This window comes from Oncorhynchus nerka, linkage group LG3, assembly GCF_034236695.1.
Source record: "Oncorhynchus nerka isolate Pitt River linkage group LG3, Oner_Uvic_2.0, whole genome shotgun sequence".
NCBI lineage: Eukaryota > Metazoa > Chordata > Actinopteri > Salmoniformes > Salmonidae > Oncorhynchus > Oncorhynchus nerka.
In genome coordinates, this window is record NC_088398.1 from 45,327,020 (window position 1) to 45,345,831 (window position 18,812).

Genomic DNA, 18,812 nt, shown 5'->3' on the forward strand with positions numbered 1-18,812 from the left:
ATGAATAATGCACAGGTATTTCATGTGAAAGTCAGCATTACCATGAGACCAGTCAATTGTGTTATTTTCTTAGATCCATCCATTATGGACTCTCTGAAACACAAATGTTTTCTGGAGGAGTTGCTGTTTTGGACAATAAAGTATGAGTTTCCTCAGAAGATGGTTACTTTTCTACTGAACATGCTGCCAGATCAAGACTACAAGGTATGTTTAATTAGGTTAAGTGTAGTGCATAGATTTTCGAATTCCTACGGTTTATGGTGTATTGGCACTGCTGCATTCTTGCCTAGAGAAGCTGTTACAACAGCAAATGCATAAGATAACCTGCTTATCATCCTTTTGTAGATCACCTTCACGAAAACATTTGTTCAACATTATGCATTCATTATGAAGACACTGATGAAAAGCCAGGAGTCAGATACCATGTCCAACCGCATCGTACATATCAGTGTACAGCTGTTCAGCAATGAGGAGCTAGCACGTCACGTCACCGAGGAGTGTCAACTCCTAGACATCATGGTCACTGTCCTCCTCTACATGATGGAGAGTTGCCTTATCAAAAGTGAACTTCAAGGTGAGCTATGTTTGAATGGCCATACTGATGATTGGGTTGTTTCATTCATGAATCTAGTGTGATTCTCACACTACTGAGCCTAGTGTCCTTTCCCTCTTCTCCTTATTTTCAGATGAAGAGAACAGCCGCCATGTTGTGGTCAACTGCAGCGAGCCTCTGCTGAAGAACAACACTTACTGGCCTTTAGTTAGCGATTTTATTAATATTCTCTCACACCAAAGTGTAGCAAAAAAATTCCTGGAGGACCACTCACTGCTCATGCTGTGGATGAGCTTTGTGTCCTTCTTTCAAGGTAATTCCTTGTGTATTTAAGAATATGAATAGCAGTGGTGATGATTCAGTGTTTTTCCTCAGTCATTCTCCCAGGTAGAGTAGCTGGTGTGATTTGTAGTGTATTTGTTAGTATATGACTCGCATAGATATCACCTGTCTGTTAATATCTGCTTAGTCATATGATGCAATGTTATCTCTCTGAGATTCTCTTCCATTGGTTAGTCACTGCTTTTTAGTTGTTCCCTATTTGCTGTAGCAAAGTAAGCATTTAAGGTCTACGCATGTTGTATTTGGCGCATGTGACAAATAACATCTGATTTTGATTTAAAACAGATGTTATGTCACATCCAACTGAACTTTTCCACTGCCTGACCAAACAAGAATAATGGTGCATGTCTCTATTAGTATTATAGTCTGTGCAGCACTCCTGCCATGTGTCCACCAAAACCCTAAAAATAACCCCTAGCCTCAGATACTGTGGACCGGAGTATCCGCTTACCAAGGAAAGGTGCATAGAGCAGAGTGCCTCTGTTATTTTATGCGTGTAGACTGCTCTGCCCTTAAGTACATTCTTACAGATTTATCTGGGTGTCAACGAAGATGTTTGACAGGTTCACCTGCCTTTTTGTCCTTTGTGTCCCTTAAGCGGCTTTCAGTGAACGAGACCACTAATAATGCTTCATGTTTCGTGATGACTTAGTGAATGAAACCACTGTAATAATGCTTTGTGTTACGTGATGACTAACCATGAAAGCGCTCCTCTGGTCCTGTAGGTATGAACTTAAATAAGCGGGAGTTGAGTGAGCACGTGGAGTTCGAGTCCCAGACGTACTATGCAGCTTTTGCAGCAGAGTTGGAGGCCTGCGCACAACCAATGTGGGGTCTCCTCACACACTGCAAAGTCAAAGTGAGTCCAATAACCCTTGTTTAATTATTATAATATATTTTTTATCAGTGTGGATCAAGTTGTAGCTATTTGACGTTCCAGTATTATGCACGGAAACCGTTAGGAAAATGATTACACTATGAATAATTGTTTATTTGCAGGAGACACAGGAATACACCAAGACGGTGGTGCGTTACTGCTTGGAGACTCTGCAGATCTGGTTTGATGCCATTGGCTTTGTGGATGAGGTAACTCAGCAAATATTCACAACAGTCAGGATAAGGTGAATGCACCAATTTGTAAGTCGCTCTGGATAAGAGCGTCTGCTATATGACTTAAATGTAAATGATGCATTTGTAAATCAACATTTTCCTTTAGTGTTTATATCTGGTCTCTGTTTCTCTGTAGCCTGCTCCAAATCAAGTGACCTTTCACCTGCCACTGCACCGTTACTACGCCATGTTCCTAAGCAAGGTGTGGCAGATCTACAACCCTTTAAGTTCTGTTTCTGGTGCTTTAAGCCCTCTTTGTAGTGAGTTGACTGTCTATTGTCTCCTAGGCAGTGAAGTGCCAGGGGCTTGACCTGGACAGTCTCCTCCCACACCAAGAGATGCTCATGAAGATTATGGTCCATCCACTCCAGATTCAGGTATTGCACCGGTACAGGCCTTTACACATTTCTTTGCAATGTCTTGACAATGGCTCAAATATCAGAACAGGTTGTGTGATGAATAACGTCACACAATGTCTGAAAAGGAAAGGCTGACTCGTACCCGAACAGTTGTTAGTGTCTTATAAATATGATAAGGAGAAGTTGACTGGCTATTTAAAGGGTTCCTGTGTGACTTACTCTGGAGATGACCTTAATGTGTTGTCGTGATGTGACTACCATTAATGTGATGACTGCTATTCATCGAAGAGTTACCTCCTACGTTTAATTATTACTCAAATCAATCATGAAACAATTAATTAATCATTTGGGGCTCCACGGGCAAAGTTTATTTAATCAGTTACCGTTTCCTGAATTAGCTCAAGAATATATTGATATCATACCAGTCATCAATTAATCATTTCCTCATATCAGTCTCTGAACGTCGCATAATCCTTGGATATCTACACAAACCTTAGCCTAAGTGATGAATCAGCGATACACAAATTGTCTTAATAATTAATTTACTAACTTAACAATCACAGAATTGCATAAACATACATACAAGGTATAGGTTATATTGATTACTAACATAATGTGTATGAAAAGTTCCTAGTGGACTAACTCGATATGACTGCTTGTTACACAGTGGAAAGGGGGTGGGGAAAGATTATGAGCGGGAGAGACAAAGAGCGTGGACTTATCGTACATACATGTGGAAGCTATGCTCATGGGAATATGAATACTTTGCACATGAACGACCACTCATTCGAAAATAATTGCAATGCATATACAGTTGAAGTTTACATACACTTAGGTTGGAGTCATGTAACTCGTTTTTCAACGACTCCACAAATTTCTTGTTAACAGACTATAGTTTTGGCAAGTCGGTTGGGACATTACTTTGTGCATGACGCAAGTAATTTTTCCAACAATTGTTTACATACATATTATTTCACTTATAATTCACTGTATCACAATTCCAGTGTGTCAAAAGATTACATACACTAAGTTGACTGTGCCTTTAAACAGCTTGGAAAATTCCAGAAAATGATGTCATGGCTTTAGAAGCTTCTGATAGGCTAATTGACATAATTTGAGTCAATTAGAGGTGTATCTGTGGATGTATTCAGAGGGATCTGTATTCAGAGGGGTCTGTATTTCCCAATGTTCATTAGAATAGGTACCTATGATGGTGAGAGGAATTTGTCCTTCCCTCTTCTTGGTCAATTGTCCTAGACTACGTTACATGCAGAGCTGCAGACTGCATGTTTTAATCTAGTCTTCACCTTTGTCACTCGTCGAGAGTTTCAGAGGGTCTTACAATTTCTGGTCTTGTACATTTTAACCATTTCTAGCCGCGTGGTCGGAAGGGCTGTGTCAACATGTTGGAACCATGCCTGTGCTCACGTGGGCGTGGTTATTGACTTGGCCCAGGTTTATATGAAAAGACATTATCTAATTTAGAAGGCTAAAATCACATTTCTATCTTTTCAAAAGTATTCTTATACTTCATCTTTTAATTTTTTTTTACAACATTTAGTAGCAAACTTGATCACTAAACTCTGAAGGTGTACACGTTTATCTTGTTATACATTTTCTGCAAGGTATTTTATGATCCGGTGAAGTCACAACCCCCTCCTCTCTGGCTATCTTTTATCCTCACCAAGGAGAGAGAGCGCTGTAGAGCTGATCCACTGTAACCTGATCATTTGGCTCCTCACAGGAGAGTCATGACAGTGTGTTCAATGTACTGTGCTCAGCAGGGATGGGGAAACTTTGGGAGTGGGGGCCACAATCTGTGGCTCGAGAGTCCACATACCCACCATCATTACCATGCATGTAGTCAGTCGGCCCTAGCTTTTTGGGGTCCCTAAGTGAAATTCTGTTGGACACCTACGACCTTGCGAGCAAAACATTTTAGCGGCTCCCCTCTTTACAACGGAGAACACATTTTCTCCACAAAAAAAAAAATCCTGCAATTTTGCCATGGAGCATAGAGAACATGTAGCATTTATAAAGTAAGTTTGCTGCAATTCTACACATTTTGCCATGGGAAGATAGAAACATTTGCTGGGCTGTCCACACCACTCTCTGTAGCGCCATGCAATCGAGGGCGGTGCAGTTGCCATACCAAGCAGTGATGCAGCCAGTCAAGATGCTCTCAATGGTGCAGCTGTAGAAATTTGAGGGCCCATTCAAAATCTTTTCATTTTCCTTCTTCACGACGTGTGTACACCATGTTAAGTCCTTAGTGATTTGGACACTGAGGAACTTGAAGCTCTTGACCCGCTCCACTGGGAAGGGTATGAGGGAGAGGTTGTTGTCCTGTCAGCTGTCTCATAGTCGCTGGTGATCAGGCCTAACACTGTCGTCAGCTAACTTGATTGTATTGGAGTCCCGCGTGGTCAACCATTTGAGGATGAACAGGGACTACAGAATGGAACTAAGCACACCCCCTGTGTGGCCCCAGTGTCAAGGGTCAGCGTGGCGGAGGTGGTGTTGCCTACCCTCACCACCTAGGGTCGGCCCATCAGGAAGTCCCGGATCCAGTTGCAGAGGGAGGTGTCCAGTCCCGAGGGGACTATGGTGTTAAGCGCTTAGCTGTCGTCGCAGTCTCAAAAGGCCGCCAGTTACCCATCCCTTGTATACAGTATGTAATTAGCATTTTATGTTCCTCGTGTTTTCTCGTAGGCGAGCCTGTCAGAGATTCACAGTAACATGTGGGTAAGAAATGGTCTCCAGATCAAAGGACAGGCTATGACCTACGTGCAGTCTCACTTCTGCAACTCCATGATCGATCCAGACATCTTTCTGCTCCAGGTAAAGACAACTTACCTACTCCTGGTGATCACAACATTATGGACTGTTATGAATGCCATATACTCCATTGTATAATTTTTCTTCCCAATCTGTCGACAGGTGTGTGCATCAAGGCTTGATCCCGACTACTTCATCTCTTCAGTGTTCGAGAGGTATAGTCTGAGTCCTTGCAATTTGTCATTTTTCGCTGAACTTGATTGACCTTGTTTATCATCACCCATTGACAACTCCAGTTTTGAAAGTCAAGATGTAACAAAACAGAATTTAATAGCAGTAACTAGGGCTGTGGCGGTCATGACATTTTGTCAGACGGTTATTGTCATGCAAGTTCAAATCAAACTTTATTTGTCACATGCGCCGAATACAACAAGTGTAGACTTTACCGTGAAATGGTTACTTACAAGCCCTTAACCAACAGTGCAGTTCACGAAGAAGAAAATATTTACCAAGTAGGCTAAAATAAAAATGTATAATAAAAAGTAACACAATAATGAGGCTATATACAGGGGGCACCGGTACCGAGTCAGTGTGCAGGGCCACAGGCTCGTCGGTAATCTCTACGTCGGTGGGGGCGAAGTGACTATGCATAGGTAACAAACAAACAGCGAGTAGCAGCAATGTACGGGAGGAGGGGGGTGTATGTAAATTGTCCGGTGGCGATTTTTTTTAAAGTTTTTTTTTTTTGTAATTAAAAAAAAAAGAATTGTTTAGCAGTCTAATGGCTTGGGGGTAGAAGCTGTTGAGGAGCCTTGTGGTCCTAGATTTGGCGCTCCAATACCGCGGTAGCAGAGAAAACGATCTGGGTGACTGGAGTCTCTGGCAATTTTTGGGCCTTGTCTCTGACACCGCCTATTATATACACTTGAAGTCTGAAGTTTACATACAGCTTAGCCAAATACATTTCAACTCAGTTTTTCACAATTCCTGACATTTAATCCTAGTAAAAATTCCCTGTCTTAGGTCAGTTAGGATCACCACTTTATTTTAAGAATGTGAAATGTCAGAATAATAGTAGAGTGATTTTATTTGAGCTTTTATTTCTTTCATCACATTCCCAGTGGGTCAGAAGTTTACATACACTCAATTAGTATTTGGTAGCATTGCCTTTAAATTGTTTAACTTGGGTCAAATGTTTAGGGTAGCTTCCCACAATAAATTGGGTGAATTTTGGCCCATTGCTCCTGACAGAGCTGGTGTAACTGAGTCAGGTTTCTAGGCCTCCTTATTTGCAGTTCTGCCCACAAATTGTCTGAAGGTTTGAGGTCAGGGCTTTGATGGCCACTCTAATACCTTGACTTTGTTGTCCTTAAGCCATTTTGCCCCAACTTTGGAAGTATGCCTGGGGTCATTGTCCATTCGGAAGACCCATTTGCGACCGAGCTTTAACTTCCTGACTGATGTCTTGAGATGTTGCTTCAATATATCCACATAATTTTCCTGCCTCCTGATGCCATCTATGCACCAGTTCCTCCTGCAGCAAAGCACCCCCACAACATGATGTTGCCACCCCCGTGCTTCACAGTTGGGATGGTGTTCGGCTTGCAAGCATCCCCCTTTTTCCTCCAAACATTTTTTTCTCCAGCATCTTCACACGGTCCTTTGCTGTTGTTCTGGGAGTGATTTGCACTTTTCGCACCAAAGTACGTTCATCTCTAGGAGACAGAACGCGTCTCCTTCCAGATCGGTATGACTGCTGCTTGGTCCCATGGTGTTTATACTTGCGTACTATTGTTTGTACAGATGAACGTGGTACCTTCAGGCGTTTGGAAATTGCTCCCAACGATGAACAATTTCTTTTGAGGTCTTGGCTGATTTATTTTTGGTTTTCCCATGATGTCAAGCAAAGAAGCACTGAGTTTGAAGGTAGGCCTTGAACTACATCCACAGGTACACCTCCAATTCACTCAAATGTTGACAAACAATCAGAAGCTTCTAAAGCCATGACATCGTTTCTGGAATTTTCCAACTGTTTAAAGGCGCAGTCAACTTAATGTATGTAAACTTCTGACCCACTGAAATTGTGATACAGTGAAATAATCTGTCTGTAAACAATTGTTGGAAAAATGACTTCTCATGCACAAAGTAGATGTTCTAACTGATTTGTGAAAACTATAGTTTGTTAACAAGACATTTGTGGAGTGGTCGTTTGCACTACTGGGCCATTTGTACTACCCTCTGTAGCGCCTTACAGTCAGATGCCGAGCAGTTGCCATACCAGGCGGTGATGCAACCGTTCGGGATGCTCTCAATGGTGCATCATGACCAGTTGAACGGTAATTGACCGTTAATTAGCATCTCCAAGCTGCTGATACACGCCTTCGGAATGTCTAAATCTATTTAATATACACTGTCACAATAAATCCATTATTTATTTTAGGCAGGTCTAAAGAAACATTGTGATATGAATAAAATATATTTCAGAATAACCGAATGAGTCGGCCTACTGTATGTTATTTGGCTATGTGCCATGCAATAGGCTGTAAGCTAGTTCCTTTAGCTGACAAGATAATGCTTATAAGTCCTGTGCCATTATTTTGTTTTTATTGTTAGAATAATATAATTGAATTTAGCTGAATAAAATAGAAGGCTTTTTTTTTTTTTTCAGGAGTGAGTGTTCATTTGAAGTGGCTATGTTGAGTGTAAAAGTGATCATTTGAAACACTAGATTTTTGAATTTGGAAAATGTTGTGTGTGATACAAACCTTAATGTCTTAAATCAAAACATATATGGGTTGCATGATGCAGAATGGCCCATTTATCAAATGGGTAGGAGCAGGGAGAATAATAGGTTATCCGTATGTACTCAAATAACGAATGGAGGCCACTTTCCTGCAGTTTAAATCATACCAGGTAGGCCTAAATATAGTAGCTGCTGGGATCCTTTTTTTAGTGGCAACCATCAACTTTCACACGATTGCACATAGACATGTCTGGGCTTATAAGAACATGTATTTCGCTTCATGCATCAACCACTGTTTAAGGAGCATGCAGCCTGCATTCTGCTCAAACTCTTGTATGCCATGGGATCTCCAACCATGTTCCTGCAGCTACCCAGTGCTTATTCTGTGAAGCGAAGTGAAATCTGTTTGGGAACATCAATAGTAACATATTTTCACAACACAACAATTCAACTGATGGCCCCTATCTATGTGTGCTCCAGAAAGGGGAGGAGATGGAAACGCACAGTTTTGAGATTCTGTAGTTTAAGGTGAGGTCAGCCAATTACTTGGATATTCAAAATCAAATACAAATTCACTATAATTGTAGGGTAACATGTTGACTGGACCACTCGTGCGTCTGCCATTGCCTACATGTTGATTTTGTTATTTTACCTGAAAGGCACAAGGTCCTCTACTCTGACGATTAATCCACAGATAAAAGGGTCAAATGAATTCGCTTCTAGTAGTCTCTCCTTCATGCTTCTTCTTTGGACTTTATATGACAGTTGGCAACCAACTTTAAGGTGCATTACCGCCACCAACCGGACTGGTGTATGGACCGCAGTTCATCTTTCAATCACCCACGTGGGTTTATGTTCCAAAATACCAATAAGGTGGGACTTATAGCCCGTCAAGCATCACAAATAGAACCAAGTTATATTTTAGCACCTGGCTACGCAGACGCTCACAAGCATTTCGGGTGCTGTGATTTGAATAACATGTATGTGTACATTTATTTTGCAACACATGTGACGCAAGCGGTGTGGTCAGCATGTAACTCTATAAGCTGCCCTGCCCAATCAATGAACCAACGGCATTGCCTAGGCCGATATGTTCTCTCCCAACGTTTGGAGTGTAGCATAAGGTAACCAGTCCATCCAGTGTGTGTATTATAATAATACAGTCCACACTCAATGGCGATTTACTAGAATTAGTTTAATTTTGGACTATAGGCTAGACCAGACATCTTGGGCTATGTATTGTACGGCACAATTATTTTAATTCAGTTTGTATTTTTTCTGGCTTGGGCTCATAGCTTATGTCTGTGGGTGTTCTACATGAAATGCATTTTAATGCTTTGAATTAATCATCACCGTAGCGCTGTCCTTTTCGTTGTTTGTCTTTGAAACAACATCCACAATGACCATGTTTTCAACCTGCTGTGAACTTCTTCCTTCAAATTATCAGTGAGGTACAAAAAAAATGTAGCTTAATGGTGAGATTTAAAAAGCATGATACTGTTTTGATGGTGAATGTTTGTAATTTTCGATTGTATTTGCATAGAGATTTGTTAGAGACAATAGAGCCCTGAACACCAGGTTGTTAGCAAGTTGGGTACTACCAACGCATGTCCAGAGTGCATACGAGGAGATGGTCGTGTCACGGGGAATTTGACTGCGCTCATGACTACCTGTGTGGTGGGAATACGGTCACCGCAACAGCTCTATCAGTAACATGTATTTCATTTACAGATTCAAAGTGGTGGACCTCTTGACCATGGCCTCTGTGCACCAGAATGCAGTACTGGACGGTGAGCAGGAGAGGCCAATGCTGGAGGGAGCCTTGACGTTTCTCGTCATCTTGTCCAGTCTTCGCATTCACTTAGGTAGGTGCAGATGCATTCAGGGGAGAATAAAATTGTACATGAACAACAATTTGAATATTTTTATCATCCTGACTATATTGGCGTTATCTGTAGATGCATGAATGAATATTTCTCCCTCTCATTGATAGGCATGGCAGATGATGAGATTCTCAGAGCCGAGATGGTCTCCCAACTGTGCATGAACGACCGCACCCACAGTTCACTGTTGGACCTCGTATCCTCACTGCCTTCTCAGCCTCTAATTCACAGTAGAATTAATTGAATATCCTAACCCGTGGTCAGTATTTTCTCTTTGATACTCATTAAGTTCGTAGCAGGATTTTTAGTCTCCAGATTTTGTAGTGTCAGTGGTAAAAAAATTCTGAATAACCTTTTTTGTTCCCTTGCTAGAATGTGTAATTACTCACCAAAGGCAATATGTTGTCCCTGTTCTACAAATTGGAAAAAGCACCAATAACACCTTGTTTTCACCATACCTTCCCCTTGTTATTACATGTGAATCTGATTGTGACTGGTTTAATCGATGTAAAGTTGCATCTTTTAACACACAGCCAACAGTCTCTGCATTTAAAATTTTTGGGGTCACATTTATTATGCTGCACATTTGCCTAGGTGCGTACTTTCCTTAAGTGAATATTCAGATTCCTGAGAATCCCAACCCCAAGAGTGGAATCGTCCCAGGAAGCTGCAGCTTTGAGGAGATGCTGTCTGCCGTGGCTGACTTCAAAGCCCCTGTGTTTGAACCTGGGGGTTCCATGCAGCAGGGCATGTACACACCTAAAGGTAAGTTGTCCATTTTTATCTCATGGCCTGGTGTGAATTCACTAGCTACAGAATGGAAGCAAATAGGAACTTAACAGGGAGGGACCTCCCGGAGTTTGTCCAATGAACTCGTTGTCCTTTTTTTCTTTTTTTTTCTTTTTGCAAAACATTTTACTATGGTGCAAAAGTTTTGCTACGGTGTGTGACTAATGCTGTCCAAACGCTTTGTTGGATCATCACCAAGCGTATTGCTTTCCATTTGAACATAATCACAGGTGCTTTTTCACCAGTCTGCCTTGAGAGGGCACTCATGCACCACAGTTGACTATAGTTCTACCCGTGTAGAACTAGTAACTTGCACAATTCACAAGACTAAATCAAAACGAGGTCCGTCTGAAAGTCTTCGTTATTGTGATGCCCTTCAGGCAGTTACATCTATACGCTTTGTCTCCCCTGTTACCAAATATAGGGCATTGCCTGCAGAGACCTGTGCATTTTTTAAGTCAATGGCTCTTATAAAGAAATGTGCGTTTTATGATATCAGGATTTGTCTCATTACGTGTCCTATCTTAATATCAGCCATGTGACTTTGTTGTCGTTTGAGCCATTTTGGCCCAATGTCCAGTTTTAAATGGGTATTTCTAATGGAGACCTCACCTCCTATACGATCTGTTTTATGAGGCCATTTTCTGCTGATATGATTCTTCTGTTGGCTGATAACAATCAGAACAGCGTTTAGTTTTGTCATTGGAGGCATCTGATTGTCTTTGCAACTTCACATTCACTGTCATTTCACATTCCACTTGGGTGGCAGCCTAACACCACTTTCTCATAGCTCAGTAGAAAAAAAAGAAGAATGAATTGTATGTCACAATTTTATTTTAAAAAATAACATTTTTTTTTAGCAGGTGTTCCTAAAGGATTTCTTTCTGTTTTCTAGAGGAGGTGTGGGAGAAGGAGTTTGACCCCATCATGGTGGTTCTCAGAACAGTCTACCGTCGTGATGTCCAGTCAGCAATGGACAGATACTCAGCATTGTAAGTTAATGGTCACTAAGCTCATCGCCTCCACCTGGAAGTGAATGGTTTATTTAATTTTTTCAAGGCATGTGAGTAGTTAGGGTTTTGACTGGTTATTTATGAATACATATGTATTTTAACAGTACATTTAGTGTCTTTTTTTATATAGTTCTGGTTCGTTCAGTTCCACAGTTGGGATGGTAATGTTTCAACAGCCATGCCAAACTGAGTGGGTGGATGTCATGCCCTGCTGAATGTTAGAGGGTCGCTGTTCCCATCTGGCCTTGAAGAGAGTGGTTAGGCGAACAGTGAAGAGGGGGTTTAGGTCAACAATGAAGAGGGAAGAGGGTTTAGGCAAACAATGAAGAGTGGTTAGACCAACATAGGGAGGTGGTTTAGGCCAACATAGTGAAGGGAGGAAAGATTGTGGTTTAGGCAAACAATGAAGAGTGGTTAGACCAACATGGTGAAGGGAGGAAAGATGGTGGTTAGGCCAACATGGTGAAGGGAGGAAAGATGGTGGTTAGACCAACATGGTGAAGGGAGGAAAGATGGTGGTTAGACCAACATGGTGAAGGGAGGAAAGATGGTGGTTAGGCCAACATGGTGAAGGGAGGAAAGATGGTGATTAGGCCAACATGGTGAAGGGAGGAAAGATGGTGGTTAGACCAACATGGTGAAGGGAGGAAAGATGGTGGTTAGGCCAACATAATGAAAAGCGGGGTTAGGCCAACATAGTGATGGGGTTGGTTCCAATTAGTTCTCTGTCGAGTAAAATCAATATTTCAAGGCAAACTGTAATAGAATTGAGGAAATCCTTCCCCTGTTAGATTTAGGTTGGACGTCTCCGAAGACAAATGTGATGGTTGGGGTGAAGGAGATAGTGTTAGGTTAATTTCCTGAAGATCTCTTTAAGATGTGAACTAACTGAATGTACAGAAGTGTCCTCCTGGCAGCATTTCTTCATTTGAAATAGCAGTTAAAAGGCAAGCAAAGCATACATGGGTAATGGATTTAAAGGCTTTTGTTCCTCTAGGATTTCTTCAAAACCAAATGTAGGCTATAGTGAACAAAGGCAATTTAGATATCCAAGCAATTCTATCAATGTTGAACAAGAAATACCTGTTTTTCATTTCTGTTTTGGTATTTTTCGATTATCATTTCATCACGTTGAAAGAAACTTCTGGTATGGAATGTAGTACACCTGATGTCATGACCACACGATAGCTTATTTCCGTCTTCAGGCATATTGAAGTTGCTATTTCCCCAACTCAGTCTGTGACATCAGGCTTATGTTACTGGTTCACACTGTTTGAATATGATGGATTGCCTGTCAGCCAGGCAACGTTTTATATAACCACAATCCTGTCATGGCTAATACTGTGACACTTTCAGCCGATTGGCTGTTCCATTGCGTAGACTGAAAGATTTTGTGTGGTAAATTACTCTAGAGGATTTAGTGTCACATTATTACCTATGCATTTGTGATGTTGAATGGATATCTATTGAATGTCATTTTCAATTGACTGTATTACTGCATGGAATTGACCTGATTTTTGTTGTTGTACCCAGCTTGAAACAGTCTGGGATGCACACGACAGGGAATCCATGGCCACCATACAAAGAGAGGACTCCTCTGCACCCATGTTACAAAGGCCTGGACAGGCTGTTGCACTGCAAGACTCTTCACATTGTCATCTTCACTCTGCTTTACAAGGTGACCCTTCCAACTGCTCTCTTCATTCATATACTACTCATGGCTTATTTTGTCATGCAAAAAAACCATCTGTCATTCAAAATGTAATTGTTTGATATAACTGATGGTGAGATTGCACTATGATTTGAATTTGGCAGAACTATGTTTTGTTTTAGATCTGGCTGGATCACTCCAACATGTCTGAGCATGTTCTGTGCATGGTGCTCTACCTGATTGAGCTGGGCTTGGACAACCAGGTTCAAGAGGACAAGGAGGATGAGGTAAGATGTATACTGGCTTGATCACTATCTGACCTTAAGCCACTCGAAGACAACATTAAAAAAAATACATTGTTGGTAACATGTCGAGAGTTTAGGTTCTATCTGCATTTTTGTCAAAGTTGTGCTATTGACATAGCCTTGTTCTGGGCAATGATCTACCTATATGGTACTCTAAATACCCCAATTCATGTTAAGTTCAAAAGACTACTAGATAAAAAATAGTTCACACTGTTTTTAAAACTAATGAAGGTTCAGAACTTTAAAACCAATTATCTCAATCATTTTTTGTAGATAGTCCCAAGCTCTCAACGTGTTATTTAAGTTTTATTAAGGGACCATCAAGTTGTTCTTCACATTAATCTGTCTCATGTACTGTGACTTAGGAGCCTTGCATTGAGGAGCACTGCCATGACAGCTGGTTCCCAGGCACCAACCTCCTGTCCAACCTGCACCATGTCATCAACTACGTGAGGGTGAGGGTGCCTGAGACTGCCCCCGAGGTGAAGAGGGAGAAAGATCCCCCTCCCAGCACCAGCGCTGAGGCAGCCAACTTCGGTCAGGTCAGATAAACATCTCTCTACCCTGCCTGCACACCAGGTGGTACTGACACTACTTATGTATTCATACTACATTTCATGTTCAGTGGGCTCAGAATTGCTTGCCTCCGGGTAGATAAGGTATAATGTTCATTCAATGCGTTTGGTATATTGGTTATTTTTGTATTATGTAGCCTGTCATATCCTCTTCCTGATGCGGAGAGGTTGCTCTTTGGCGGGTCATGTTTGAGAAGCATTTTACGTATGTTGGTTTGCCGTACTTTTGCTCCACAGAATTCCAGGCGTCTGACAGGGAATTGGAGAGAGGTAGCTGTTTGCATTGGAGTGTTTGTTTGGTCATATTAAGAAGAGGAAGACCTGGTTGATTTCCTCAGGGCCTTGGAGTGTGTTCTGTTCTGACCGTTGTGTGAAAAACCTCATGTCTACGTTATGCTCTCCTCTGTTATATTTGTGTGTCTTATGATTTTTAGTCATTGAGGTTGCACTCTGCCTTGGTTTGTTTAGTGCTCTGATGGAGTTTCCCTCTTGACTGCTGAAACTACACTGAACAAAAATATAAATGCAACATGTAAAGTGTTGGTCCCATGTTTCATGAGCTGAAATAAAAGATCCAACAAATGTTCCATATGGACAAAGCTAATTTCTCTCAAATGCTGTGCCCTTGCCCAGTCATGTGAAATCCATAGATTGGGGCCTAAATGAATTTATTTCAACTGACTGATTTCCTTACATGAACTGTAACTCAGCAAAATCCATTTTTATATTTTTGTTCAGTATCATCTGAGTCTGGGTAAATGCTCTTTAACTGCATGTGACTTTGATTGGTGGCGCTCCGACTGAGCTGTATGATGTAGGTTTATTTAACAGTGCTCCGATCCTTTGTCTGGGTTAATCACAAGCATTTAAAAAAAATAATAAAAAAAAGAATTTTCTCTAAGCATATGAACTAGCACTCTGAGCTTCTCTTGAAATGTTGTTGTTGCCCTCCTACGGCCTCCTCCATGTCTCCTGATGTACTGGCCTGTCTCCTGGTAGCGCCTCCATGCTCTGGACACTACGCTGACAGGCACAGCAAACCTTCTTGCCACAGCTCGCATTGATGTGCCATCCTGGATGAGCTGCACTACCTGAGCCACTTGTGTGGGTTGTAGACTCCGTCTCATGCTACCACTAGAGTGAAAGCACCGCCAGCATTCAAAAGTGACCAAAACATCAGCCATGAAACATAGGAACTGAGAAGTGGTCTGTGGTCACCACCTGCAGAACCACTCCTTTATTGGGGGTGTCTTGCTAATTGCCTATAATTTCCACCTGTTGTCTATTCCATTTGCACAACAACATGTGAAATGTATTGTCAATCAGAGTTGCTTCCTAAGTGGACAGTTTGATTTCACAGAAGTGGGATTGACTTGGAGTTACATTGTTGTTTAAGTGTTCCCTTTATTTTTTTGAGCAGTGTATATTATTTTAATTTTAAAAATGTATCTTAAAAAAAAAAAAAATTTTTAGATTAAGGCTGTAACGTAAAAATGTGGAAAATTCAAGGAATCTGATTACTTTATGTACAGTACCAGTCAAACGTTTTAGAACACCAACTCATTCATTTATTTGTACTTGTTTCTACATTGTAGAATACTAGTGAAGACATCAAAACTATGAAATAACACATGGAATCATCTAGGAACCAAAAAAGTGTTAAACATCTCAAAATATATTTTATTGAAGAGTCTCAAAAGTAGCCACCCTTTGCCTTGCCAGCTTTGCACACTCTCGGCATTCTCTCAACCAGCTTCACCTGGAATGCTTTTCCAACAGTCTTGAAGGACTTCCCACATGCTTAGCACTTGTTGGCTGCTTTTCCTTCATCTCAATTGGGTTGAGGTCGGCTGATGCATCACTCCATCACTCTCCTTCTTGGTCATATAGCCCTTTCACAGCCTGGAGGTGTGTTGGTTCATTGTCCTGTTGGAAAACAAATGATAGTCCCGCTATGTGCAAACGAGATGGGATGGCGTATTGCTGCAGAATGCTGTGGTGTCCATGCTGGTTAGTGTGCCTTGAATTGTAAATAAATCACTGGCATCAGCAAAGCACCATCACACCCACCTCCATGCTTCACGGTGGGAACCACACATGCGGCGATCACCTGTTAACCTACTCTGCGTCTCATAAAGACAGGGGTTGGAACCAAAAATCTAAAATTTGGACACATCAGACCAAAGGATAGATTTCCACCGGTCTGATGTCCATTGCTCGTGTTTCTTGGCCAAAGCAAGTCTCTTCTTATTCGTGTCCTTGGTGACCATGAAGGCATAATTCATGCAGTCTCCTCTGAACAGTTGATGTCTGTTATTTTAAATCTGTGAAGCATTTATTTGGGCTGCAATTGCTGTGGCTGGTAGCCCCAATTAACTTATCCTCTGTAGCAGAGGTAACTCTTGGTCTTCCTTTCCTGTGGTGGTCCTCATGAGAGCCAGTTTCATCATGGAGCTTGATGGTTTTTGCGACTGCACTTGAAGAAACTTTAAAAGTTCTTGAAATTTTCCACATTTACTGACCTTCGCGTTTAAAATAATGATGGACTGTCATTTCTCTTTGCTTATTTGAGCTGTTCTTGCCATAATATGGACTTGGTCTTTTACCAAATAGGGCTATCTTCTGTATACCAACCCTATCTTGTCACAATACAACTGATTGGCTCAAATGCATTAAGAAGGAAAGAAATTCCACAAATGTACCTTCTTTTTTTTTTAACAAGGCACACTTGTTAATTGAAATGCAATCCTCATGAAGCTGGTTGATAGAATGCCAAGAGTGTTGAAAGCTGTCATCAAGGCAAAGGGTGGCTGCTTTGAAGAATCTCAGATATGAAATGATTTTGATTTGTGACTTTTTTTGTTTACTACATGATTCCATATGTGATGTCTTTTACTATTTTCTACATTGTAGAATAATAGTAAGCAATTTACATTAAATGTTTAATTAGTGTCAACTTTTGTGTTGTAATCAAATAATTGGCCATCTTAAAACAATTCCATGTCATCTTAGCACCCTCCTCCCCCAACATCTTATTAAAATAATTTGACAGTGTGTAGCACAATACCACAGACTTTAGAAGGGAGGAACTACCTTATTCCATAGGCTGGGATCAACATGGCAGCTGTTGCAAAAGTGCTCATTTTTCACTGGCTGTACGCTGGTCACAAAAATCATGCGTGATAGGCAGCTTAAACTTCAATTCAATCATTATTGGGTTAAAATATGCTCATACATTTTATATACAGCCATCCACAATCCGTAAGGTGCAAAATTAGAAAGCAGCAGTGTGATTAACATAATTTCACTATGTACATGTCAATAATAAGTGATATCAGTATCACCAGTAGGCTACACCACTGCTGTCCTTATCTCCAATCGGTTATTCAACTTGGATGTATAATCTTAGTTGCACCATAGGTCTTCCAATCTTGGACTTTTGCCTTCAAAAGCCTATTCCTGTTCTTTTCCCGTGATCCATCAAAATGCATTTGGTGTGTCATCATAGTGGTCGCTGACTTGTGGTCACTTGCTCAGGCAGGAAACAAACTTAACTTTAAAAAATTAAAAAATGTAAACATTCTTTCTGAATTCAAAAGTAATGCTAGAACTAATCTAGTTCTTCAAAAGTATCTAATCCGATTACAGTATTTCTGCTGGTTATGTAACGGCTTACATCATCTGCATGTATTTAGTGAGTGCCATTTATTTGAACTGCAGGTTTGGGAAAGTGTGTGTCGGAGAGATCTCATGTGTTTTTCTGCTGTTGTAGAACGTCCGGGAGGCGCAGGTGTTCAGCCTGGTGGCGGAGCGCAGGAGGAAGTTCCAGGAGATCATCAACCGCAGCAGCACCGAGGCCAGCCAGGTGGTGAGGCCCAAGAGCAGCTCTACACGCTGGGTCCCGCCCGGCACGCCTCCCCAGCTGGTCACAGAGATCCTGGAGATCCGCGAGAGCATGCTCTCCCTGCTCATCAAGCTGCACCAGAAGCTGTCGGCCAAGCAGAACTCCCTGTCGGCCACTTGGCTGGAGGATATGGAAACCAACAGCCACGCCCACGGGGATGGCATCACCGCCATCGAGCGCATCCTCACCAAGGCGGCCACGCGCAGCCGCCAGAGCAAGCGCAGCATCCAGGAGATCTGTGGGAAGGTCTCTCCTCCCGTCGCTCCCAAGAAGAACAGCCCCACTGACAAGAAGACCATGGACAAGGACGAGAGGTTTGTTACAGGCTCCTGTCCTGTTTGCAAAACCATGAACACCAACTTATCTGTACCACTTTTAAATTAATACAATTTTAAAAGGTTATTAGCCTTTGAAATGAGACCATCTTTTGAAGTTATTCAAAGGGCTTCTGCAGAGGGAATTTGTATTCTGTAAATCCCCCTTCACCCCACTGTGGAGTCTGTTTTGAAATGAAGATGAAGCCGGATTTGGCAGTTCCGCTCACATTCACCGGCCACAACATCCTTATTCTATTCCCACCCCTAAAGATGATGGAATGGGCTATAAGCACTCCATGATGACCTATTTTTGGGTTGACTAGACCTGCAGACAAAGACAAAGGTAGCATCTCTCGCTCGCGGTGGTGCCAGGGCGACTGTGGGACAGCCAATGGCAGAGGAAAGGGATGCCGCACATTTCTCAGGCGGGCCGTCTGTGCCCCTGAAGCTGTCAGTGGGAATTACTGAGCTGTGGCACTCCTGTCACCAT

General features: G+C 41.7%; 1 protein-coding gene across 5 annotated transcripts in view; it reads left to right on the top strand.

The window, feature by feature from the left end:
* Nucleotides 1-18,812, top strand: part of ubr3 (ubiquitin protein ligase E3 component n-recognin 3) — a 46,615-nt gene that overhangs the window by 3,243 nt on the left and 24,560 nt on the right. For 3 of the 5 annotated variants that reach the window (XM_029633470.2, XM_029633447.2, XM_029633453.2), the window contains exons 7-24: nucleotides 74-204; nucleotides 346-574; nucleotides 687-866; nucleotides 1,621-1,754; nucleotides 1,895-1,981; nucleotides 2,142-2,207; nucleotides 2,293-2,382; nucleotides 5,077-5,205; nucleotides 5,305-5,357; nucleotides 9,617-9,750; nucleotides 9,879-9,964; nucleotides 10,392-10,533; nucleotides 11,453-11,549; nucleotides 13,104-13,248; nucleotides 13,404-13,508; nucleotides 13,892-14,068; nucleotides 14,339-14,371; nucleotides 17,874-18,319. In XM_029633470.2, the coding sequence (XP_029489330.2) occupies nucleotides 74-204; nucleotides 346-574; nucleotides 687-866; nucleotides 1,621-1,754; nucleotides 1,895-1,981; nucleotides 2,142-2,207; nucleotides 2,293-2,382; nucleotides 5,077-5,205; nucleotides 5,305-5,357; nucleotides 9,617-9,750; nucleotides 9,879-9,964; nucleotides 10,392-10,533; nucleotides 11,453-11,549; nucleotides 13,104-13,248; nucleotides 13,404-13,508; nucleotides 13,892-14,068; nucleotides 14,339-14,371; nucleotides 17,874-18,319 (2,464 nt within the window). The remainder of the gene's footprint in view (nucleotides 1-73; nucleotides 205-345; nucleotides 575-686; nucleotides 867-1,620; nucleotides 1,755-1,894; nucleotides 1,982-2,141; nucleotides 2,208-2,292; nucleotides 2,383-5,076; nucleotides 5,206-5,304; nucleotides 5,358-9,616; nucleotides 9,751-9,878; nucleotides 9,965-10,391; nucleotides 10,534-11,452; nucleotides 11,550-13,103; nucleotides 13,249-13,403; nucleotides 13,509-13,891; nucleotides 14,069-14,338; nucleotides 14,372-17,873; nucleotides 18,320-18,812) is intronic. The other 2 variants (XM_029633459.2, XM_029633466.2) reach the window with 1 other exon arrangement.